The sequence below is a fragment of the Hyaena hyaena genome, unplaced genomic scaffold, assembly GCF_003009895.1.
Source record: "Hyaena hyaena isolate Hyena2069 unplaced genomic scaffold, ASM300989v1 scaffold_229, whole genome shotgun sequence".
NCBI classification, from domain to species: Eukaryota; Metazoa; Chordata; class Mammalia; order Carnivora; family Hyaenidae; genus Hyaena; species Hyaena hyaena.
This window is the reverse complement of record NW_024080861.1, coordinates 1939281-1964783: the sequence shown is the minus strand read 5'-3', so window position 1 is coordinate 1964783 and position 25503 is coordinate 1939281. Positions and strand designations below refer to the sequence as shown.

The window sequence follows — 25503 nt, the reverse complement described above, 5'->3', positions numbered from 1 at the left end:
ACTAAGAAGAGAGGGAAAAGGATGGATGAACAGAAGGAAGAGGAGGCAGAGGAGGAGAAAAAGAAGAAAAGCTGCCCCGGAAAGAAGAGTGTTTGCTCCCTGCAGCCCTTGCCAGGCTGGTGCCCCCTCCAGAAGGCTCAATATGCTCTCACATGGTGATGCAGCGATGTAAACTAAACTTGACAAGTGACTTCTGCTATGAAAATCTCTCAGACCAATGTGCTTTCTGTAGATACATGGAAACTTTTCCCTTGCAGGATTCCAAATCATGCCAGTGTTTCCCAGGCTTGGAAGTCTTTTGGCATTTGCGATTAGAGAGAAGCCATGCTTTCCATGGTTTTTACATGGCCTCAAACCCCAGGTAATAGGAGACCAGGGAGCTTTAAACGGACGATGACTAGATTAGCATTACTGTCACAGAGCAATGTGGCCCTCTTGCTGGTCAGCCAGTGTTGCATTTGGATTCAATATTTGCTGCCTTAGTATCTATACGAATTTTTGCATGCAGATGTATTTTATCTTTGTTTTCCCTGGCAGATGATGCAACTGAATTAGAATGGAGCAAGCCCCTTCACCATCACCTTATAGGTGCAATTCTTATTTCCAAATGAAACCACATTGATTATATCTCACTAAGAAGAATTATTCTTGATTATTTCTCTAGATCAGAAACTATACATGTTTAACTATTAGAAATGGTATTTTCCCAAATGTCCATCAACTGATGAATGGATAAAGAAGATGTGGTATATATATATATATATATATATACACATATACGTACAACGGAATACTACTCAGCCATGAAAAAGAATGAAATTTTGCCATTTGCAAGAGGGTCGAACTGGAGGATATTAGGCTAAGTGAAATAAGTCAGTCAGAGAAAGACAGATATCAGATGTTTTCACTCATATGTGGAAGTTGAGAAACTTAACAGAAAGCCACAGGGGAAGAAAAAATATTTAGAGATAGTTACAGAGAGGGAGGCAAACCATAAGAGACTTTTAAATACAGAGAACACACTGAGGGTGGAACAGAGAGAAGGAGCAGGGTGGGGCAGGGAAAATGAGTGGTTGACACTGAGGAGGGCACTTGTTGGGATGAGCACTGGGTGCCGTATGTAAGTGATGAATCACAGGAGTCTACTCCCAAAGCCAAGAGCACACAGTATACACTGTATGTTAGCTAACTTGACAATAAACTGTATATTTTTTAAAATAATGTTTTCAATAAAGTTTGTGCACATGATGGTTTGAAGCAAATATCTGCAATAAATAGCCCCTTTCTAAGCAAATGACTGAGTGGCAGGCAATGACATAGTTTGGATAGTGACAGCATTCCTTCAGAGGAGGAATGAAAGGCAGTAATTGACATGAGTCGGAACCAGTATTATTAGCTGTGCCCCTTTTGGTGGATGTCACCGGCCACTGTGGTCAGCCTCCATGTACTTACTGTGTTGGTAAGAGCCAGTTGCAATTCCAGCGGGGGCAGTGAAGAACGTGCCAGTTAGCTGAGACAGCTGAGAAAGAACTTCTATTCCTGCCTCTGCACAGTCAAAAATACTGTCATTAGTTTACTCGCAGGTTTTGCCTTGGAACAGTTAAGTATGAATGAGGAGCACTAAGCTGGCCAAGAAAGGCCACTAGGACTTCTCATCTTCTAACCAAATCCCTCATGGAACAGTCCATAAACACTTCCTAGCTCACCCCTAAGTGCTGCAGTCCAAACGCTTAATTTATGAGGACTACACAACAGGGTGGACAGAGATGGCACTTATTTTCAATTCAGAATACTCAGGCCAAAGACAGAGAAAAGTCTATGTATATATTCTCAAATAGTTAGACTCAAAGAAGTCTCGATGTGAGAAGACAGATTTAAAACTGTTGAAACTTAAATATGGTGGTCAAAATTACATGTGGCATTAGTTTCACCCCTTCTTCAGTGACTCAGCATAAAGACTGGATTATTAAATTCAGCATATAAAGTGAATTACTTTGAATGAAACTAATATATTGGGTTATGTATTTTAATTCTTTGTGGTCTAAGAAAAAAACAAATGACTCCAAACTCTTTCAATTGTTTGGGAAAAGATGGCAGTGGCTGAAAGGTTGAGATGTCTCTCATTTACTGGATTCTAATCTTTTTTCAAAGTTTATTTATTTATTTTTGAGAGACAGAGAGAAAGCAGGGGAAGGGCAGAGAGAGAGAGGAAGAGAGAGAATCCCAAGCAGGCTCGGCGCTGACAGCCCAGAGCCTGATGTGGGCCTCAGTCTCACAAACCATGAGATCATAACCTGGCCAAAAATCTAGAGTTGGGTTCTTCACTGACTGAGCCATCCAGGCGTACCTACTGGGGTCTAATCTTTTAACTGACAAATGGATCAATGAAATCAATAGAGTCAATAGGTATACCTACACATATGCGGTCAATTGATTTCAACAAAGATGCAAAAAGGATGCATCAAGAAAAGGATAGTCTTTACAAGGAATGGTGCTGGAAAAATTAGATATCCATATGTTAAAAAACACACACAAAACTTCAACCCGTACCTTTAATACTATATAAAGCAAACAAATAAATCAATGGATCAGAAACCTAAAAGTCAAAACTATAAATAATTCAAAAGAATGCAGAGGAGAAAATTTTGTGAAGGTTAGTTATGTAAAGAGTTTTCAGATGCAACACCGAAAGGATAATCTATAAAAGAAAAAAACAGATAAATTTGACTTCACAAAAATTAGGAACTTCCTCTCTTCGAAAGGGATTGTTCAGGGAAGGAAAAGATAAGTCACAGAGTGGGAGAAAATATTTGCAAATCACTTTTCTAGAATACGTGAAGAGTTCCCAGTTAAACAACAAAAAACCTAATTTGAAAAATGGGCAAAAGATTTGAACAGACACTGCAGCAAGGAAGACAAATGAATGGCAAATAACCACATGAAAAGATGTTCAGTGTGGTCAGTCATTAGGAAAACGCAAATTAAAACCACAATGAGATACTACTGCACACCCACTCAAATGGCTAAAACTAAGGAGACTAGGAACCCAGTGTGGGGGTGATACCCAACTCAAGTTCTTACACGCTGCTAGTGGAAATGGAAAATTCTACAACCACTTTGGAAAACAGCTTAGTTGGTGTTTAAAAAGTTAATGCCAGGGATGCCTAGGTGGCTCAGTCAGTTAGGCATCTGACTTCGGCTCGGGTCATGATCTCACGGGTCATGGGGTCAGGCCTGCTTCGGATTCTTTGTCTCCCTCTCTCTCTGACCTTCCCCTGCTCACGCTGCCTCTCTCTCTCTCTCAGGAATAAAAAAAAAACATTAAAAAAATTTTTTTAAAGTAAATAAAGAAATGAATAAAACGTTAACTCCGATCATATGACCCAGCCATTCCACTCCTAGGTATTTATCCAGAGAAATAAAAGCATATGTTCACACATATGTTCATAGCAGCTTTTTATGTAAGACCCAGGAACTGGAAAGAACTCAAACATCTATCACCAAGTGACTCAAGAAACAAATTGTGGTATATGTGTACAATGCAATAATTCCCAGCAATAAAAAAACAACGAGCCACTGATACAAGCATCAAATGGATGAATCTAAAATAGTTCTTCTGAGTGAAAGAAGCCTGGCAAAAAAGAATGCACGGTGTATGTATGGTTCCATTTATAGACAATCATATAAAATACAAACTAATATATTATGAAAGAAAGTAGGTCAGTGGTTGATTCATGGATGGGGTGGGGAGAAGTAGGAGAGAAAAATCAGAGTGCCATGAAGAAACTTCTTGCAAAGGTGACTATGTTCATTATCTTGATGTTTTATAGTTTCACAGGGTACCTATACATATGTCACATTTTATCAATTGCACCCTTTAAATATGTATGGTTTATTATATGTCATGTATACCTTTGTAAAGCTGCTTGAAAATGTTTCAATAATCTCCAAAAAAAAGATAAATGTTAGGTTTTTGGCTTATGAAGCAACTGAGTGAATGACGCTATCTTCACTGAGGACTCCTGGGGAAGGGGTGGGTTTGGTGCTAAGGAGGCAAGAAAGAGTTTTAACCCTGAGACGCCTATAGATGCACAAGCTAAACATTCATATCAGGAGGTCAAGGAGGAGCCAGCTCGGAGTCTGCAGCCGGGAGATCTTAGAGCAGGGAGCATAAACTCGGGAGTCCTGAGCACGTAGATCAGATGCAGAGTCGGGACTGGATGAGGTTGTTTAGGGAGAGAGAGTGGCTGTGGGAAAGGCTGAGTAGCCTGCCCAGGGGGTGGAGCCAGCAAAGGAGACCGAGAGGAGCCCACTGACAGAAGAGGTAATGCAGGGAGAGGGTGGTGTTTCCGACACCATGAGAAGAAGGGAGCATTCCCAGGAAGAGTCCATCTGCATGAAATACTGCTGAGGTCAGAGCAAGGTGAGCACAGAAGAAGCACCCGGGTTTTGGGCACGTGGAGGTACAGATAGTCTTCAGTAGAGATAAAGAGACCCTTTGGAGGAGCTTGAGGAGTGAAGGAAGGGTGAGGAAGGTAGTCAGCATAGACCAGTGCCTCTCCCAACATGCCCCGGGAGCAGCAGCACCTGGGAATTTGTTAGAAATGAAAACTCCCATCCCCCCTGCCAGACCTACTGAGTAAGAAATGCTAGGACAAGATCTAGCAATATGCACTTTTCAAAAATGTTTATTTATTTATTTTGATAGTGAGAGTGGGGAAGGGATAGAGAGAGGTGGGGAGAGAAAGAATCCCAAGCAGGCTCTGCACTGGCAGCACAGAGCCCCACATGGGACTCGACCCCATGATGCATAAGATTATGACCAGAGCCGAAATCAAGCGTCCGAGGCTTAACCGACAAGACTTCTAGGAGACTCAAATACACATTCACGTTTGAGAACACTGGGATAATCAGTATATAGGTATATATAGGTGAGGGTTTAAGGGAAGGTTTAAGGTCTCTTTTTTTAGGACAGGAGTTGCTATTACAGGTGATCCTGATTTGATAGAAATGACCCAATAAAGGAGGGTAGAGGCTGTCGGGAGAACTGAGTGTAGGAATGTGGCGTGAGGAGGCGAAAGGTGGTGGGAGACTGAGTCCAAGCGGGTGCTCCATCTGATTTGAGCAGAGATGTTTCTTCCATCGTAACAGAAGGGAAGACAGAGAGGGAAGGTAAGAGGCGGGGTAGGCGGTGGATTTGTTGGGGGGAGGGGAATTCGGGACTTTTCTCGAGGACATAAAAGGCAAGGTCAGCAGCTGAGAGAGCTTATTGAAGGTTATTGAAAGGTAGACAAAGGAGGAGAAGGGACGGTGTAGTCCTCTCCAAGAGCTGGAAAGGAATTTACCAAAGCAGGTGCTGGTCAGTGTTGCAGTCTCATTTGACATTTACCCCATCGAGGTCAAGTTCAATTAATAAGAATCGCCATATTGCTTTTTTCAACAGGCTTCAGCTGCTTTAGTGCAGGCGCGCAGAGGTTAGGAGATGATGGTGTTTAAGGAACATTGGAATTTAGCCAGAGAAAGAGAGCCAAAGAAGTTCAGATTCTTTGCAAGAGAGTAATGATAATGATGAACCACTAAACACAGGTGTAACAAGGCAGGAGCCAAGGATGCAGGCATGGTTGATAGTGTGGGAGTGGGAGTGCGTGCGTTGGAGGTCTTCAGGCAAAGAACTGTCAGAGTAGGAATATTTGGAGCATGGATGTTGGAATACTTGGCACATGATTCGGAAGTGGTACTCAGGGAGAAAATTGCTGGAGATCAAGCTTTCAGAGGTAATGGCTCCTGGGAATGACAAGCTCAAGGGTGATGACCAAGGTGGCAGAAAAGAGATTTTTGGACTGAGAGCTGGGGTCTTTTGACTGAACAAGGGTCTTGTTGGCTCATCCAGGTGGTAACGACATTTGACAAGAAGTTAGAGATGATTTGGGGGCCAAAACAGTGGTGAGAAATCTACCGTTTCAGCGTCATGAAGTTTCACTTGAGACAATTCTTTAATTTTTTTTAATGTTTATTTTTGAGAGAGAGACAGGGAGCAAGTGGGGGAGGGGCAGAGAGAGAGAGGGAGACACAGAATCCGAAGCAGGCTCCAGGCTCTGAGCTGTCAGCACAGAGCCCGACACGGGGATGGAACTCACAGACCAGGAAATCACGACCTGAGCCAAAGTCAGACACTCAACCAACTGAGCCACCCAGGCGACCTGAGACAATTCTTATATCACCAAATCTATTGTTCTTTTCCCCCTTTGCCCTTATTTTCAATCCTTTCAATGCTTTACTTTCCTAAATCCTTTCTTCTTGTTCTACTCAAGTTAAAATTTTTACTTTGCTCTCATTATAAAAGTAATACTAGTTCATTATAGAAAATAGGGAAGGAGATCAGAGAAAGAAAAGAAAAGTCACTTATCTAACTATTGTTAACACCTTGACATACATCCTTCCAAACCCTTTTCTATATACACCCCACCCCACCCCCCACCCGCCCCACACAGCTTTTAAACCGAGGAATCACACACCACCCATACTCTGATTTCAAAATTAGAAAATCTGGAAAACACATTTAGAGATAGATGCTCTTAATATTTTGCCATATTTCCTCCTAGGTTTTTCCATGCATATCTTCTATAGTTAAGATTACATAATTATAATAACTGTATAAGAAAAAATGTTTTACAATATTTTGTAATTCATTTTCTTTTAATCCTCTTCCCATTCTTTTGTTTTTCCCTTTTTCCCTGGTCGAACCCCGGCAGGGGCATGCTTCACATATATGAATAGTTCAGTGAAATCTGAAGATTAGAAGGAGCTTTAAAACTCACAGTTCCCTAAGGAATGGGTAAAAAGGAACTGTTCAAGAAAATTTAACCTTATACTCCCTCTGCTTTGCTCTGCTTGGCATTAAAAAAGACACAAAAATAAAACCAACACACACACACAACACACACACACCCATGAAGGCAGAGCTTTTATTTAACAGATGTCTAGAAAGTGACCTTGGCGTAATGTTTCTGAAATTTCTCTTCAAGTACTGAAATCAACTTTGAATTAGAGAGACTGATCCTGGATAGATGGGTGCCCAACACTGTATCAGTGACCAGCAACCAGGGCTCCTCTTTACCAAGCACTTCACTTGTTTCTGTTATTTGTTTGCATTATTTACTTTTAGGGGCGCCTGGGTGACTCGGTCGGTTGAGTGTATTATTTACTTTTATTATGTAAGTATTTACATTATTTTCATATTCACAAGTCCTGTAAGGTGAGATACTTTTCTCCTAACTTTCATGTGAGGAAACAGAGGTCTACAAACTTGCCTAAGGCCACATAGCTAAAGTGGTATGTGCAGGACTCAAGTTCAAGGTCCTTGGTCACCGAGTTCATGCTCACTCCTTCCAGGTTCAGAACACAGCAGGGAGGCTTTTCTCAGGTTGATAGATTATGGTTTCTGCCTGGCAGGCACCTTCCCCTGTATAGTGCAGGCTGATTTTACCGTGTTTTTCAGAAGAAATACAAATAATGTTTTTGGCTGGCTCTTGCTGCTAGTGACTTTATTTCTGTTCTTGCCCTTAGTTACTTTGACAAACTAACCCCAACTCTTCTCCCCCTAAATACCTGAGTGTGTGAGATATAAGAGAAAAAAAGAAACAAAGAGTAACATGTGACTGAATCAGATGAACTGAAGACATTGCAAAAATCCACAAAATATCACTACAAAGCAGGCATGCCCACGGCCTTTCAAAACTGACCTGATGCCCCAAGTGGTACAAAGATGTCCACGTGACCCCCTTCTTGCTCAGGAGCCACGCAGCTTCCTAATTTCTCCCAGAAGTCTCTCACTTCAGGCCCCAGTAAATTTTTAACACCGACTCTATAACCTGAGGGAAAAAATCAAAATGTCCTATTAGTTTGTAACATTATCAGGAAGAGAAACTCTCAGCAGTTTGTGAAAACGCAACCACAACTCAAAGAGCCAGTTTCTGCTCCTGAGACTCCAGTCCAGAGGGTGTCTCTCCGTCAGCCCTGCACCACTCTGGGGCCACAAAAGGACCCCAACATGGCTACAGTCTTCTCCTCATTCTGAATGTATCGGACACTATGCACTCTGATTTAGACATCTCTCTGACTCCAGAGAGAGGTATATATGCCCCCAAAGTAAAGTATATACACCCAAATAGCAGCAGTGTGTTACCAGGCTCCCAGCAAGGTTCAAGGTGGATGGCCAGTCAAGTCCGGAGATTTTTGCAACCAAGTTCCAAAGTAGAAATCTTTCTCACACTTGTCAACAAAAAAGAAGTCAGAACAGAAGGCTCCCAGAGATGGTCAACATCCGGGAATTCTATATGATGATTCCACTAATCAGAATGTCTGGACCCATTTCTAAAGGACCCCTGGGGGCTCTGAATTCTTCAATCCCAGGAAGGCGGTTGAAACAAAGTGAGGCAAGAATCCCAGCGCTTCACTTCTTTCTACCGAGAAGTCTAGATACAGAACGGAAGGACCTGTTCAGCTAACTGGAGTAAGAGGTTTTGTTTGGTTGTTGGTTTTAAGGCAAAAGCTCTTGCAGAAACACCAAATTCTATGGAGGGAAAAACTTCTGTTTTCAGGTATTTTGTTATGTTACTATTGATTTTTAAGAAGCAAAACAAAGGGAGCACCTTGGTGGCTCAGTTGGTTAAGCATCTGATTCTTGACTTTGGCTCAGGTCATCACCTCATGGTTTGTGGGATCGAGCCCCACGGCAGGCCCTGCTCTGACAGAGTGGAGCCTGCTTGGGATTCTGTCTTCCTTTCTCTGCCCCTCCCCCACTAGTGTTTTTTTTCTCTCCCTCTCTCAAAATAAATAAACATTATATATATATATACATACACAAACATATATCCATATAAATATTATGTGGTGTGTGTGTGTGTGTATTATATATATATATATATTTTTTTTTAAAGAAAGAAAACAAGAAAAAGGCAGAGTTTAGAAACCTTTCTCATCTGGAGAACAAATAGTCTGAGATGTTAGAAAACCCTAACAGGTTCTTCTATCCATGAGGTGACCCTACTGCACCGTGGTATAATGTGCATTTGCTAACTCTCCATCACTTAGAGGAAAGCTATCATGTAGTTAATCATAAATTTAAACCCCAAATAGTAGCCGTGCTTTACTTTGGGGGGAGATATAAAAATGGATGTGGAACACAACTTACTTGCTCCAGGCACAGTAACCTAAACAAGACAAAAATAAGGTAAAGATAAACCAAAAGTAGTTTATTTTTGTTAATAATAAAATTCACTAAACCTACTCCGAGTGTGCTGAGTTCTAGCTGTTAGCGAGTCCTCTTGCTCAACCAAAGATCCCAACAGTTAAAACCAGAAATAGACAAGACTGCTGAACTCATGCTCCAAAGAAAACCCATTACGCCTATTTCTTGCTGCACTTTCTTGAGGCATTGACAAGACATTTTGCAATGACTGGACTATTCCAATTGGACCAGAAAAGCCCTGATAGCAATGGAATGCCTTAAAGACCACACCCAAGAGTCCCCTTCCCTGCCTGTGATTGTGAGCTGAGCACACACCAACCCCCAACTCATGATCACGTGCTCCCTGCCTGCTCTCTTGCACGTACCCTGCTGAGCCCATCTTTATAAAACTCTAGTGTCCATCTTGCAAGCAGAGAGAGCAGGTGGAGACCTCTTCTGGCCATTGGCACCTAATACACATTCCTCCCTTTCTTTCTTCTAAACACTTGTCTCTTGAGCGATTGGCTTCTCTTGCCATGAGTTTATCTAAGTTTGTTCAGCAACAGCGTTGGCAAACCCAGCCAGGAACTATGCTTTAGATTTGTGCAGCCTCTTGGGATTTCCCCAGATGGATCAGTGGGCCCCGGCAGCCCACCAGAGCTTCGCTGCTCGGTCCCTGGGTTAGCAGCTGGGATAGATCATCGGGCAACATAGCCACAGAAATGGCAGTGTGATGGGTGGCTCAGGTACTCACTTTGCCGCGTTGTGAGGTCCCTGCCAGCCAGATCCTTGACCACCTTATCTTCTTTCTTCCCCCATCTCACAAAGGTGGAAGATTACATGCTAAGTAAATCTTAAAATAATTCTATCTTAGGTATAACAAGGAAAAAATGTAAGTTATAGTATAAGGAAGAAACTGAAACTTTAATTCTAAAACACTCATCATCTTCCTCCTCCCTGAAAAGGATAACCATTGACATTTTTAAAAATGTTTATTCATTTATTTATTTTGAGAGAGAGAGAAAGAGAAAGAGCATGAGCAGGGAAGAGAGAGAGAATCCCAGGGGCTTCACACGGTCGGAGACTGACTTGGGGCTTGAAACCATGAACCATGAAATTGTGATGTGAGAGCTGAAATTAAGAGTCAGAGGCTTAACCAGTTGAGCCATGCAGGTGCCCCACCATTAATATTTTTAAAAGATGACCCATAACAAGTTAATGATACAGCCAGTCCTTTCTTTTGTGGTATAAGCCATTTGGAAGTACAATGCATGCTGTTAGCGGTATTTGCTGTTTTTACAATTACTATACTTTCATCAAACTTAAAAACTTTTGTGCATGAATAAACATGATAAACAGAGTAAAAGACAACATACAGAATGGAAGAAAATATTTGCAAATCATGTACCTGATACGAGATTAATATCTAGACCATATAAAGAATATCTACACCTCAATAAAAAATATCAAATAAACCCATTAGAAAATGGGTCAAGGACTTGAATAGATATTTCCTAAAGAAGATATACAAATAGCCATATGAAAAAAATGTTCCACATCACTAATCATTAGACAAATGCAAATCAGAGCCATAATGAATATCATCTTAAACCCATTAAGATAATTATCAACTAAAAACAAACAAAACCACAGAAAATAATGAGTGTTGGCAAAGATGTGAAGTAATCAGAACAGTGCATGAGGGAGCAAAAAATGGTGCAGCCACTATGGAAAACACTATGGAGGTGCCTCAAAAAATTAAAAATAAAACTATCATATGGTCTTGGAATCCCATATGTGGATATATATCCAAAGGAATTTAAAGTAGAATCTCAAAGAGATATCTGCACACTCCTGTTCATTACGGCACTATTCACGATAGCCAAGATGTGGAAGCATCAACAAATGAAAGGATAAACAAAATGTGGTCTACATATACAATGGAATATTATTCAGCCATAAAAAGTGAAGGAAATCCTGTCATAAGCTACAACATGGATGAAACTTGATGACGTTGTTAAGTGAAATAAGCCAGTCACAAAATTAACTACTGTATGATTTCACTTAATATGAGGTACATAATGAAGTCAAATTCATAGGAACAAAGAGTATAATGTAGTTCCTAGGGGCTGGAATGAGGGAGATAAGGGAGGGTTTTGTTTAATGGTATGATGATGAATTTTACATATCAACTTGACTGGGCTACGGGTGCCCAGATATTTGGTCAAATGCAATTTTGGGTATGTCTGTGAGAGTGGGAATAAGATTGACATTTGAATAGGCAGATTGAGTAAAGCATATTGCTCTCCCCAGTGTGGGTGGGCCTCATCTGATCAGTTGAAGGCCTGAATAGACTATAAGGGCTGACCTTTCCTTGAATAAGAGGGAACTCCTCCTCTATGACTGCTTTGAGCTAGGATATCAATTCTGTTAGCAAATTGAAACTTTAATAGTATTCTGGAGGTCATACATGTGGCATGCATTGCTGCAAAGTTGGTTGTTGTCTCGAATCTCCCAGCTTACCTTGGAGTAAATTGATTTCTCTGCTGTCTCCTTCACTAAATATTCCCATGCTCTGTGCCTTCCGCCCATCCAGAGCTTTTTCTATGAGATAGAGCAGGCCCTCCAAGGTTAAGCCGCTGTATTCATACACCACAGAAATGATACCTGCCTTAATGCTGTCCACTACTACCTAGAAAATGAAAACAAAGCCCATTATTTTAGAATATTTATTAATAAAATAAAGACAATGGGTATGTAATATGCTGTGAGTTTTAAAGACTTCTTTTCAGAAACTATGGAAGGAGGAAGATAAGCTTTCTCCTTCATTGGTTTCTTTTTAAATAATTTTATTTCTTTTCTAATTATAAGAGGAGAAAATAAAGTATACCAGTAATTCCATCACTCAGAGGTAAATACTATTAACAAGTTAGATTATTTTCTTCCAGTCTTTTTATCTTTGTATATCCCCATGCAAAGACATGTGCAACTTTTAAAAAATAATAAGATCGAGATCATATGATTTTACAATGGACTTTTATTTATTTATTTAAAATTTCTGAGCGAGAGAGAGAGAGAGAGAGAGATACAGCATGAGCAGGAGGGTCAGAGAGAGAGGGAGACACAGAATCTGAAGCAGGCTCCAGGCTCTGAGCTGGCTGTCAGTACAGAGCCCAACGCGGGGCTCGAACCCACGAACCGCAAGACTATGTATGACCTGAGCCGAAGTCAGACACTTAACCGGCTGAGCCACCCAGGTACCCCACAATGGACTTTTAAAATAGACTTAAAGTTTGTATCTTAATTATGAATTTTTGAATTATCAATATTGATTGAATATATCCCACTTAAATATTAAAACCACTGTGCTTTGAATTCAACAACGAAATAAACTTTCTGTTGTGATAACACTAATTCATTAGCAGTAGATATGTTGGAAAGTTGTTAAAGTCCATGATTTTTTTTGCCTATAAACCTCATGCCGCTTTCTGAAGTTCACACAGTTGCACTGAAGAGAACTGCCACTTCGTTATGGCCTACTGTTTGCTTAAACAGTCATCACATGTATAATAAAATAAGTAATTATGGCATAGATTTACGTAAAGAAGACAAATAGAAGGACAGACCTAGTTTATTTTTTTTAATTTTAGTTAACATGCAGTGCAATATTGGTTTCAGGAGTAGCTTTTAGTGGTTCCTCACTTACATATGACACAACGTGCTTATCACAACCGCTCTCCATAAAGCCCATCACCCATCTAGCCCATCCCTACCCACTTTAAACCAGTTTGTTTTTTCTTTTCACCCATGTTCTGTCACCAGTTATCCTTTGTGCCCAGCTTGATGCCCATTATTAAACATCAGGGAAACTAACTGGGGCCACATGGAGATCAAAGCTCTGCTCTTGCTTTCATGTATATCCACTAAGCTGACCGGTAGTACATGATCAGAGTCGATTTCTAGGTGCCCAGCAAGAATACTGATTTCATATCTTGAAAGCAATCATCTTGTTAAAAATATGATTAAAAAAATACTTTCTAAGTAGGCCAGTGAATATAACCTACTCAATGTCACCCCATAAATATGTCCCTCTGTATCAATGCATATATACGTACACATATATACAAATATACACACTCACATATCTATAAAAATACATGCTTCCTATGTCTTCTTTGTGCTTCTTTTATTTTTCTTATTACTCACATTAAAATTAAAATATACAACTTCATTATAGAAAGAACATTTTTTATGTTTATTTTTGAAAGAGAGAGAGAGCATACAAAAGCAAGCAAGTGGAGGAGGGGCAGTGGTGGTGTGGGGGAGGGGGGGCAACAGAGGATCCGAAGCAGGCTTTGTGCTCCCAGCAGCAAGGCTGATTCTGGGCTTGAACTCACAAACCATGAGATAATGACCTGAGTTGAAGTCAGACACTCAACTGACTGAGCCATCCACACATCCCAGAGAAAGAACACATTTTAATTTAATGACACCCTCATTGAAGAGGTCACAAAATAGGATTTCTGACATTCTTCTTTTGAGAAATGATGGTTACATGATAGCATTTAATTCCTTGGGCATTCCAAAGAGGTCTTAAAATAATCCTTAATCACCTTGCTCTTTTTTGCATTGAGTGCAACAGATTCAATTCAATAAGAATTCACTGGACGCTTAACTAAATGCAAGGTAGTTTGGGCCTTTAATGCCTTTTTAAAAGAAATTTTGATTTATGGTTGTCTTTATTGCTTCTGAGTTTTAAAAGTGTTTTGGGTCTGTAAATTTCCACTTAGACCATTTTCCTTTCAGAAGATGAATCATTTCTATACACATGGTGGCCAAAAGATTGCCATACGTCCTCTGGTGTGGATGAAAAAGAAAAAAATAACCCAATGCCAAAAACAGCAGGCCTCCTAACATACACTCTACCTCATATGCAGGAATCCGAGATGATATTAATATGATGTGGAGCTGGGAAACATATGAAGAGCTGTCATCATTTTTATGAACACCATGCCAAGTTTTCTTTGATAACAAAGGGTAGGAATGGCTTCCAGAAACATTGCTTCTACAGGGAAAAGAGGGGAATAAGTGAAATTTTAATTTTCTATTAATTTGATTTTGATAACTGAGCACCAACATGATGTCTGGGCCTTACTTAGAATGACCAAGGCATGTGGCCACAGGACCTTAGTCTCTCCCTGAGGTTTTTGGGGACAGCAGCAAATGGGGTTCCTGCGTGGGGTGGCCTTTGGGGAGGCCTCTCCTCCTACATTTGAGGAATCCCAGAAAGGTCTCCTGGAACTTATTCAGCATTTGTTGGGTGCTCAAAATGAACATAGTGACATACTTAGGGGTTCAAAATGACATTTTAAAAAGGAACAGCTGAGAAATTTAAAATTTCCTAAATCATCTGGTCCCCACAGCTTCCTGAGTATTGTCTCTATCCTCTACTCTAACCCCCACATTCCCATTTGGAGATGCTTATCCCATAAAAATACATTTCTGGAAAAAAAAAGTTACTTTTGCTCAATAACTGGGCAGAAAATGTACTACATTACAGCCTCTTTGTAGGGTCAAGAATAGTTGAAATATAACATTTATTTTGAATGTTACAGATTTCTCTCTTGAGAAAACATGTTAAAGACCACTGGTCTTGAAGACCGAAGAGTTATTTCTGTTGCTATTTCGTAGGATAGGAGCCAGATAATTATACAGGCTTCCTGCGTGTTAGCTAAATTATTCTAGAATGAATTCGTCGTATCATGGGATGGTCTTGAGCCTTCAGGAGATGGAGGTTTGCTTACCTCTTGGGCAAAGCTTCTAAGGATGCCAGAACAAGCTGTTTCTCCAGAGCTTCATGTAATCCCACTCGATCCCTCACAGTCTGGGACAGCCGTGGCTGACATGTGGATTTGAACAATCGAGAGCAGCACGCTCCACTCGCCCAAGGGGGTCGAACTTTGAATAACTCCTCTGAAAAACAAACAGCACCAGCTTGGTTGTTTACTTCATGCTTCTCTCAGCCAAGTCCACATAGATAAAGGCACCAAAAATCAAGCTGTACCAGGGCACCGTTCCAAATGGCAATAATTGTAGCCCTTTCTACAGACTCTGTTTGGATTCCTTATTTCAGCACTGTGGCTGCAAGGAGATACCAATCATGTCAGGTCAAGAGACAAAGCTCAGAGAACAAGCACCCCTTTTCTTGTGGAAGCCAGTTAATCAATTTATAGGCCTCACGTCCATTTCTCCACTTCTTCTTGGCTTCAAGTAATTTCCCATTTGTTACGATCTCACCGGGTGTGAGTCAGTGGAAAAAAGATGGCAGAACTCAAATCACTTTTGTCGATTACTGTTATGCGCTGTGCAATCCAAAGGCTTAGCTGAGAGCGGGTCTTATCCCTCCTTCCTTTCCACCCTTCTTCTCTTAATGCCATTCTTCCTGCTTCCGTGCTTATTGTCATTTCTCCCTCTCTCTCACCAATCCCAATGCTTCTGTGCTGAACCTCTTTACTTGCTTCTGCCTGTGTTCATTCTTCTCTCTCTCTGTTTTTGCTCTCCTAAACTTCTAAACCCGAGAGTAACCAGAACAATAATGGAGGCACTGGTAGTTAACTTTTTGTATTTCATCTGAAGTCTTTTTTTTTTTCTTATTCATGAATTTGAAATATACAGCAGTGGGGTGGGGGGTGGGGGCGGGGGGAGAACTTGTCCTGAACATACTTTAGAGAATTCCACCCACATGCTCTTCCAGAAAGACATAACTATCCTTCTCTGTGGGAATTTGTATGTAAATCCACTTGTTTCTACAATAGTTGGATAAGATATAGTTTCAAAATGCTGCTCACTTTTACGTAGTGCAATTTTCTCCCAAATTATTTTTCTTAGGCACTTTTCTCTTTGTCTCTCCTGTAGCTCCTCATCTTCTTTCTTGGGTTCATTCAAGGTCCCATATATAGCAGTGGCTTCCCTAGGGATTAGCCAATCTAAGCTGGACACACAAGCAATGTAATGATGCTTCCAAGCACCATACTCATTATCCGTTGGAGTATAGGGCAGAAACCACCCAAACCTAATGCATTTGGGCATCCATAAGCAGTCCTGCAGAAAAAGAAATGAGAAAGAGAGGTTGCCAGAAATTTTAAAGGACAATTTCCTAGTAATAATGTCTCAGGTACACAGATAATTTTTCTTTACATTGAGATTTCTTGTGCTACTGGCTTGTCATCTAAATTTGACACTAACTAAAAAGAGTCATACCTTACTTTATAGAAAAGTAGTCTTTGATGACAATACGTTATATATGAATATATGTATTAGTCATCTGTGTACACTTGCTCCCATAGCATTTGATTTACCCTACATTCTGAGGATTCTGCTACTAGCAAGAGTGTATTAGTTTGTTTCAGACCAAATCTTCCACTGGGAACATCTTTGGTTGAACCATATGATCTTGCCAATATGCAACCAGCTTTGATATATGGAAACACCAAACTTCATGGGATCTAATCAAATCAGGTATCTACAGAAAATACTAAAAACAATTATTTGAAGGCATATAGAGCTATGAATGCAATGACTCATGTACGCATGACCCCAGAGAGAAGGGAAACCCAGAGAGGTGAACCCAACATTTGGCATTACTTTTCATTTCAAGGCATCTGACAGTTCCAAAGGAAAGGTCAGGCTGAGAAGCAAAGCAGAAAGTTCTGGCTGGAACACAGGGAAGCTGACAAGAATTTTAGGTATTCTCATGAGGAAGAGAGGAAACAAATTCAAATTCAGGACCCACTAAGGGGAAGAGCCCTGGTAATCACACCAGGCTTTCAGTTGAGATCCTTATCAGTGAGGATAAGGAATTAGCCAACTACCACAAAGACTGAAGCTAGCTCTGAAATATCTCCTTCTCTGACTGGAGTTAAGGCATCTATTCCTAGCCTAACCAAATGCCAGAAGCAAAAGCAAATTCCCTCTGGAAGAAGATAACCTCATCCAGAGACTCAAATTATCGACTGCAACAATATCTTATATCCAATATCTGGTACTCAATCAAAAATACCAGGCACACAAAAGGAGAATTGTTTGTTTCTCCTTTCGTCTTTTATGATTTTTTATTAAGTAGAGACCCTCAGGAGAGCCATGTTTTGTAATTGTTAGGCACAAACTTAAAAAATAAACAACATATAATCAATATGTCTTAGAAATTAAATAGCTAGGTGAGAAATTTTGGCACAATAATCAAATCAACATTCTAGAGCTGAAAATCATAATAGTTGAAATTTAAAACTCAATGGGCCAGTTTAAAAGCCAATTAGAATCCAGCTAAAGAGATAATTAATAAACTAAAAAAGCCAGAAGAAAGATCCAGGCTGAAATACTGAAGGCCAAAAAAGGTAGAAAAGATACATTGAGAGAGCCTGAAGCTTACAAGAGGGATGAGTCCGTCTTTGTTCTGTACAGAAGTACTGGAACCCCAGAGGAAAAAAAAGAGAAAATGGGGCAGGAGCAATATATGAGGGGATATGACAGGGAGCTTTTTGAAACTGAGAAAAGACATTAAATTTCAGATTTTAAAAAATCACTGTAAATCAGAAAAGAGGAAAAACGTGCATGCGTGCGCACACACACATTTCTGGGTACATCATATTAAAATCGCAGAAAACAGAAGACAAGACCGAGGGGAAAAAAATCCTAAAAGCAGCTAGAGAAAATAAAAATAGTACTGCTAAGGTGCAATAATAAAACTTCCTATTTCTTCTTCAAAAAAAAATTATGGAAGCCAGAGAATAACAGAAAAATTTCAAAATTCTATAAAATTAACTGCTAAACTAGAGTTCAAATTCTCAGTGAACAGTGAAAATATCCTTCAAATATGAAGGTGAAATCAAGACATTTTCAGACAAAAATAAAAGAATTCGTCGGCAGCAAGCTGCACTAAAAGAAATATTAAAGAGAATTCAAAAGGAAAATGATGAAACTCAGAGATGCAGGAAGGTATGAAGAGCAAGAGAAAATGTAAATATGTGGTTACCATAAATAAATATTGACTGTATAAAAGAATAGTCTTGTGAGGTATGTGTGTGTGTGTGTGTGTACGCATGCGCATGTGTGTATAAAATTAAAATATTTGACAATAGCATAGAAACTGGGCGGGGGGGGCAGCAGATGGAGGGTCCTAATCCCCTAGCTTTATCTCAGAAGTGGTAAAAAAAAAAAAAAAAAAAAAGAGAGAGAGAGAGAAAACCACCCCAGAATGAGTGCTATAATCTCTAATATAGCCAGGAGAAAACTGCTAAGAGTTTAAAATTAAGGATCTAAAAAACATCGAAGTACTCCAAAAGATAAAAAGAGAAACAAATATAAAACACAAGGAACAAACAAAAAGTAAACAGTAAAACGGTGGACTTAAGCTTACATATAAGAGTATGTGCACAAATGTAAATAGACAGATTACCCCAGCTCGAAGCCAGAGACTGTCAAATGTTAAAAATCAACTCCCTGCAACAATATTCTGTTTACAAGACATATTCGTTAAATATAAGGACATAGAAAAGTAGGGGCGCCTGGGTGGCTCAGTCAGTTAAGTGTCTGACTTTGGCTCAGGTCATGATCTCATGGTTCGTGGGTTTGAGCCCCACGGTTGGGCTCTGTGCTGACAGCTATCGCAGAGCCTGGAGCCTGTTTCAGATTCTGTGTCTCCCTCTCTGACCTTCCCCTGCTCACGCTGTCAATCTCTCTCAGAAATAAATAAAAATCATTTTAAAAACTTAAAAAAGAAAAGAAAAGTAAAGTAAAAAGTCAGGAAACAATACATGTGCAAACACCTCGCCTGGGTTCTTAAATGCTGCAGACCAAGGGCTCTCAGTTGGTTTTGTGTGTGGCCTCTTCCTGGAAAGCTAGGTATTCTCTGAGATCAGAAGCTAACACCAGCCCAATCTGGGAAGTTTGTACATGTTAAAGAAGTAAGTTATTGACTTGTATTCAAATATGTCTGCCATTACATTTCGTTAAATCTTTAAAAAGAAAATGAGACAAATAAACCAGAGGCAAAATTAATGGCAGAAGATGTTGGAAATCCAGATTTACATTCCTTAACAGACGTTAGTCAAAGAGGGATCAGGTGAGGTTGTGGCTGTTTAGCACTTTTCGAGGTGAATTATCATGGATGAAATAATACCGGACGATAACCAAAGCTTAACTAATTTCTCATGACAGAAGTGGACTTCTTTAGCCAAGATAAAATGTCTTCTAACTCATTAAATTGAGTATTTGAAGATGATTAAAATTACATGAATTATTAGAATAGTGTATATCCCCTCATTTACAAAATAAATTATTGTATTTAACTTCTCCCCATGTTTGCTCTGAAGGGCTAAGTTAATTATGGTTCAAATACCCTCCATTATTATCTTCAGGGCAGGAAGCTACCCAGGTGTCTCATTACAGAACACAGCTGTATTTGGGCGCTATCACTAGGAAGTGACAAGTAGTAAACCTGTTCAGTTAAAAACTTCCAGGCCCAGCTGACTTGAGCAGCTGCACACAAATCTTTTGGATTCAGAAAGGAAAAAATATATAGAGAAATGAAGCGCGGTAACACGGTAGAGAAATCCACTTTGGCCACTTGCGTCCTTTCTGAAAACCATTCTTGGACAATCCTACAAAGAAAGACACAGAAATTTAGTTCAGAACACTAGGGTCTAAAAGTGACCGAAAATCCAGTATAAATATTGGTCATTGTTCTTTCTATAATGTTCTAACTATTAAAAAAAAAAAAAAAACTTAAATCCTAGGTAACAGCTAGATTTTTAAAAATACTGTATCTACTTTCACTGATCCATTCTGAAGATGAATAATAAAAATATCTAAAATCCACATGGAAAAAGTCTGAAATAAACTTAGTTATTTAAGCTGTAAATCTGGATTTTCTGCCTTTTCCTTTACTCCAAATTCAATAAATCAGCAAGTCCTGTCAGCTCTACAAATAGGTACCTCCACGTCCAACCGCTTTCTCTCCACCTCCACTGCTATTACCACTGCAAAGCACCTCCTTCTCCCTCCTGCACAACTGAAAGAGCCCCTCCTGAGAGTCTCCCTCCTTCCACTCCTCTTCCTAGAGCCCATTCTCTACACAGCAGCCCAAGTGGGGTTCTTTTTCCAATTTTTTTTTTCATTAAGTAACCTCTATGCCCAACATGAGGCTGGAACTCACAAATCTAAGATCAAGAGACGGAGCCAGCCAGGTGGTTCTCAAGTTGTTGTTGTTGTTGTTTTCTTTTTAACGTAAATTAGATAATGTCATTCATACGTAAAACCCAACAATGACTTCCCAGTGTTATTAGAATAAAACCCTATGGCTACATCACACTTAGTGGTGAAATAGTAATGCCTTCTCCCTAACATAGGAACAAACCAAGAATGTTCACTCTCACTCCTTCAATTTAACAGGCATCCGAGATCCTAGTCATTTCAACGAGGCGGGGAAAAAAGTTACTAACATACATATTGGAAAGGAAGCAGTAAAACTGTCTCAATTCATGTATGTGGAATCTACAAAACCACTATTTAAAACATCTAAGGAAACTGCAAAACCATTTAAATTGTTGAACTAATTAGTATAAAATGATTGATGATTTTCTTTTGCCTTTTTTTTTTAAAGTTTATCTAATTATTTTGAGAGAGACAGAGACAGCACAAATGGGGGAGGGGCAGAGAGACGGAGATAGAGAATTCCAGGCAGGCTCTGCGCTGTCAGTGCAGGAAATCGTGAAATCATGACCCGGGCCAAAACCAAGAGTCTGATGCTTAACCCACTGGGCCACCAAGGACCATTAGATTTTCTTTTATCTTGTTAATGTTCAGAGGATCTATAGCAACATTCCCTTTTTCATTCCTGATATTGGCAATTTTTTCTCTTCTTTTTTCTTGGTTATTCTTGCCAGGGGTTTATCAATTCAATTACTTTCTTTTTTAAAAAACAGCTTTTGTTTTCATAAATTTTTCTCTATTCATTTTCTATTTTATTGATTTCAGCTTTTCATCATTTCTTTCCTTCTACTTACTTTGGGTGTAATTTGATTTTTTCCCCTAGTTTCTTAAGGTGGAAATTTAGATAGTTAATTTTAATCCTTTTTTTCCCTTTTCTAAAGTAAGAATTTAAATGGCATATTTTCTTCTACTGCACTTCAGCTCCATCCCAGCCATTTAGATGTGTTGTATTTTCATCGTCATTCGATTAGAAATATTCTAATTTCCCTCACGTGTGCTTTTTTGACCACAGGTTATTTGTGAGTCAATTTCCAAATATTTTCAGATTTTCTGGATACTTTACATTTTTTAATCTCAAATTTTATTGCATTGTTGTTAAAACATATACTTAATTAGATTTTAACAATTCTGAAATGTATTGAGTCTTAATTTTTGGACCAGAAAATTATGTTTCTTAGTGAGGGTTATTTTGCTCATGAAAAACATCTATTTAGAAGTTGTTGGGTTTAATTGTCTATGATTAGGTCAAGGTGGTTTAGAAATTGTTCAGTTCTATATTCTCACTGGTTTTTCTGTTTAGTTGTTGTATTATAATTCACTCATTTTTGTTTCATGTAATTTGAAACTATTATTTGGTACATACATATCTATAATTGTTATGACTTCATGATGAAGGGTATAGAATGTCCCTCTCTATCTTTCCAGTAATATTCCTGGTCTTGAAGTCCATTCTGTCTGATATTAATATTGCCAGTCTACTTTTATGTGCTTAGTATTTGTAGCCTAGCCTTTTACTTTTAACCAATCAGAATCTTTATAGTGTATCCTTTATGGTCGGTATATAGTTAAATCTTGTTTTGTTTTGCTTTTGCTTCTTTAAAAAAATTTTTTTAATGTTTTATTTATTTCTGAAAGAAAGACACACAGCATGAAAAGGGGAGGGTCAGAGAGAAAGGGAGACACAGAATCCAAAACAGTTTCCAGGTTCTGAGCTAGCTGTCAGCACAGAGCCTGATGTGGGGGTCGAACCCACGAACCATGAGATCATGACCCGAGCCGAAGTCAGACACTTAACCAACTGAGCCACCCAGGTGCCCCTGCTTTTGCTTTTTAAAGCTCATTTAACCACCACTGTCTTTTATTTGAGGGTTTAGTCTATTTATATTTAATATAATTATTGATATGATTGAATCCAGGTCTTAATTTTATTTTTTATGAAAGTTTATTCCTCCTCTCCTGTCTTGGTTTGAGATAATTAATTTTTTTTGTATTCCATTTCAATTCCTCTATTGGGTCTTTAGGATACTTCCTGAATTATGCAGTTAAGTTGTTGCTAGGAAGTACAATATGCATCTTTGACATTTCATAGTCTATTTAGACTGAATATTCATAAAATTCAAGAACAGTGCAATGGCATCATTCTTGCCATCTTTAAGCTTTTGTCACAATACAGCATCTACTTATGTTATAAGCTTCATAACACATTGGTTTTGTTTTAAACAGTCATATGTCTGTAAAATAACTTCAAATTTTTACATTTCCCCACACATTACCATTTCCCGCTGGTAAATCCAAGTTTCCATCTGTTATCAATTTCCTTAGCCTGAAGAATTTGTTTTAGCCTTTCTTCACTGCAGGTCTTCTGATAACAAACTTTATCACTTTCTTGTTATCTGAAAATGTCTTATTTGACTCTAATATTTTTAGTACTATTATGACTTGTATTAATCAATTTTAATAATTGTCATCTTGTAACCAGTCTGGTTTCTGCTACATCATCATCTTTTCCTCCTCCCCCTCCTCCTCCTCCTTCGCTTCTCCCTCCTCCTGTTTCTTCCTCCCTCACTCACATTTTATTTTAAAGCCAATCTAAGACATCAGATCACCGCATTCATCCCACCCACTTAGATGTGTTGTAATTTCATCATCACTCCATTTGAAATATTCTCATTTCCCTTATGATTTCCTCTTTGATATTTCTGTGTGCCTTACAAAACAATACGAGCATTAAAAAAATATATAATACCATCATCATGCCTAAACAAATTCAATAATAATTTCTTTTTAATGTTTACTTAGTTTTGAAAGAGAGAGAGGGAGAGAGCACAAGTGGGGGAGGGGCAGGGAGCGAGGGAGTCACAGAATCTGAAACAGGCTCCAGGCTCCCTCAGAGCTGTGTCAGCACAGAGCCCGATGCAAGGCTCAAACCCGCAAACTGCGAGATTGTGACCTGAGCCAAAGTCAGACGCTTAACTGACTGAGCCACTTAGGCGCCCCTCAACAATACTTCCTTAAAGTGATATCTATTAAAAAGAAACTTTATAAAAATATAGCATATATCAACAAAACTTCGTACATTATTCTGTGTGCCACCTGAGCACAAGTGGATCTTGAGTGAATAAAAAATCTGGGAGCTACATAGTCCTTAGACCAAAGAGACATTTTATGGTCCATGAAAGATGCATTGCTGGCCCTGCAGCAACCAACTACAAAAAAAAAAAAAAAAGAGAGATACTTAATTCCTAATTGCTCTCTTTAGGTATTGGCCATAAACATCTGTGATAATCCCAAGCCACCAAATAGGTCACCATATGTGAATAAGAATCACTAGAACAAGAAAGTTTGGAAGCAATCCAGGTAGTAGCAAATCAAACTCTTCCCTGGAACCCCTAATCTCCCCCAAACTCAGTGAAATTACAGATGTCTGTGACCAATCTCATAGCTGATTGGAAAATTTGGCAACAGAATTCACCAGAACTCCTTTAGCTCAAGCCATTGGGACCATGGAACTATTTCTCACTGCTGAGTGGCTTCTGCTGTCCTGTAAGCAGGTCCTAATGGACACAGATTAACTCACTGGAAGAAAAGTCCTGTCTCTGAATGGATCTCATTCTGCAGTGTGTCTTCTCTGAAATTCTCTGACCTTCTCTGAAGGTATAAGCTAAATTTCCACAGGGTGGGTCAAGCCCCAGAAAGTTCCAATGCGAAATGAAAATAAGATCTCCAATTAGGGGCAAAAAAGCTTAGTTATCTTCATAAACAAGTTGCTGAACACCCATAAGACCCAGGGACCGTCTTCACCACCAATCTACCTGAACTGCTTGCCTCACTGGAGCCTCATCTGTAAATAAATCTTGGGAGCAGGGAAAATTCTATCTTGCAACAGAAAGCCAACTAATAACACATGTAGAAGGAATTAAGAAGTTAAACAATGAGCTCTTGCCAGGTATCACAGTAAAAATTACATCAGGTAAGAATCATCAACGGATATTAAACCAGTGGGTGAAAGTATCATGAGGAACAGGGTATTTTCATAGACCCAAATCGTTTTGATTTAAAATTAATCACTCAAAGTCTTTTTAGTTACTTATTAATAAGTACAAAAGACCTAATAATCAATCATCTTAACCAAGTGATGAGAAGTCAACAGCATGAGCAACAGGACAAATCGGCATAATGTGCCCCAGTGTGGTCCGCTGAGAACACAGTGTCCCTTCTGTGTTATTCCTGCCAAGAACACATAACCTGAATGTGATCTTGAAGAAGTACCAGCCAATCACAAATTGAAGGTCATTCAACCAAGTAGGTCTGTACTTTTTTTTAATGTTTTATTATATTTTTGAAGGAGAGAGAGACAGAGTATGAGTGGGGAAGGGGCAGAGACAGAGGGAGACACAAAATCCGAAGCAGGCTCCAGGCTCTGGGCTGTCAGTGCAGAGCCCAAAGTGGGGCTCAAATCCATGAATGGTGAGATCATGACCTGAGCCGAAGTTGGATGCTTAACCGACTGAGCCACCCAGGTGCCCAAGTTGGTCTGTACTTTTAAAAGTGTTAAAAGACAAGAAAGAACTGAGGAACTGTTCCGCATCAAACATGGATACGGAGACAAGGAAACCAAATACAAGAGGTGACCCTGGATTGGATCTGGACTGAGAAGGAAAGGACATTGTTGGAACAATCAGAACTATTCAAATGGAATCTGTGGATTAGACCATAGTAGTGTATCAGTGTATCAGTGCTGATTTCTTGGTATTGGAGGATGTACTTTGATTTTTCAGCAGAATGTCTTTTTTTTTTTTTTTTTTTTTAAGGAAACACATACTGAGATGCTTAGGGTTAATGGCATCATGTTTGCAATGTATTCTCAAATGATTCAGAATAATAAGGCAACACGGTAAAATGCTAACCATTGAAGAATCCAGGTGAAAAGTTATAAAGGAATTATTTGCAGAGTTTTTTGCAATTTTTGTATAAGTTGCAAATTATTGCAAAAGAAAAAGGTTTTT

At 39.3% G+C, this 25503-nt stretch overlaps 1 protein-coding gene across 1 annotated transcript in view; it reads right to left on the bottom strand.

Annotated features, from left to right (window-relative positions):
* Nucleotides 1–25503, bottom strand: part of ECT2L (epithelial cell transforming 2 like) — a 67161-nt gene that overhangs the window by 26954 nt on the left and 14704 nt on the right. The window contains exons 3-9 of the mRNA XM_039243587.1: nucleotides 19725–19887; nucleotides 16078–16330; nucleotides 15034–15202; nucleotides 14156–14294; nucleotides 11753–11921; nucleotides 7743–7871; nucleotides 1453–1545 (exon numbers count right to left, since the gene is read on the bottom strand). Coding sequence (XP_039099518.1) covers nucleotides 1453–1545; nucleotides 7743–7871; nucleotides 11753–11921; nucleotides 14156–14294; nucleotides 15034–15202; nucleotides 16078–16330; nucleotides 19725–19887 — 1115 coding nt within the window. The remainder of the gene's footprint in view (nucleotides 1–1452; nucleotides 1546–7742; nucleotides 7872–11752; nucleotides 11922–14155; nucleotides 14295–15033; nucleotides 15203–16077; nucleotides 16331–19724; nucleotides 19888–25503) is intronic.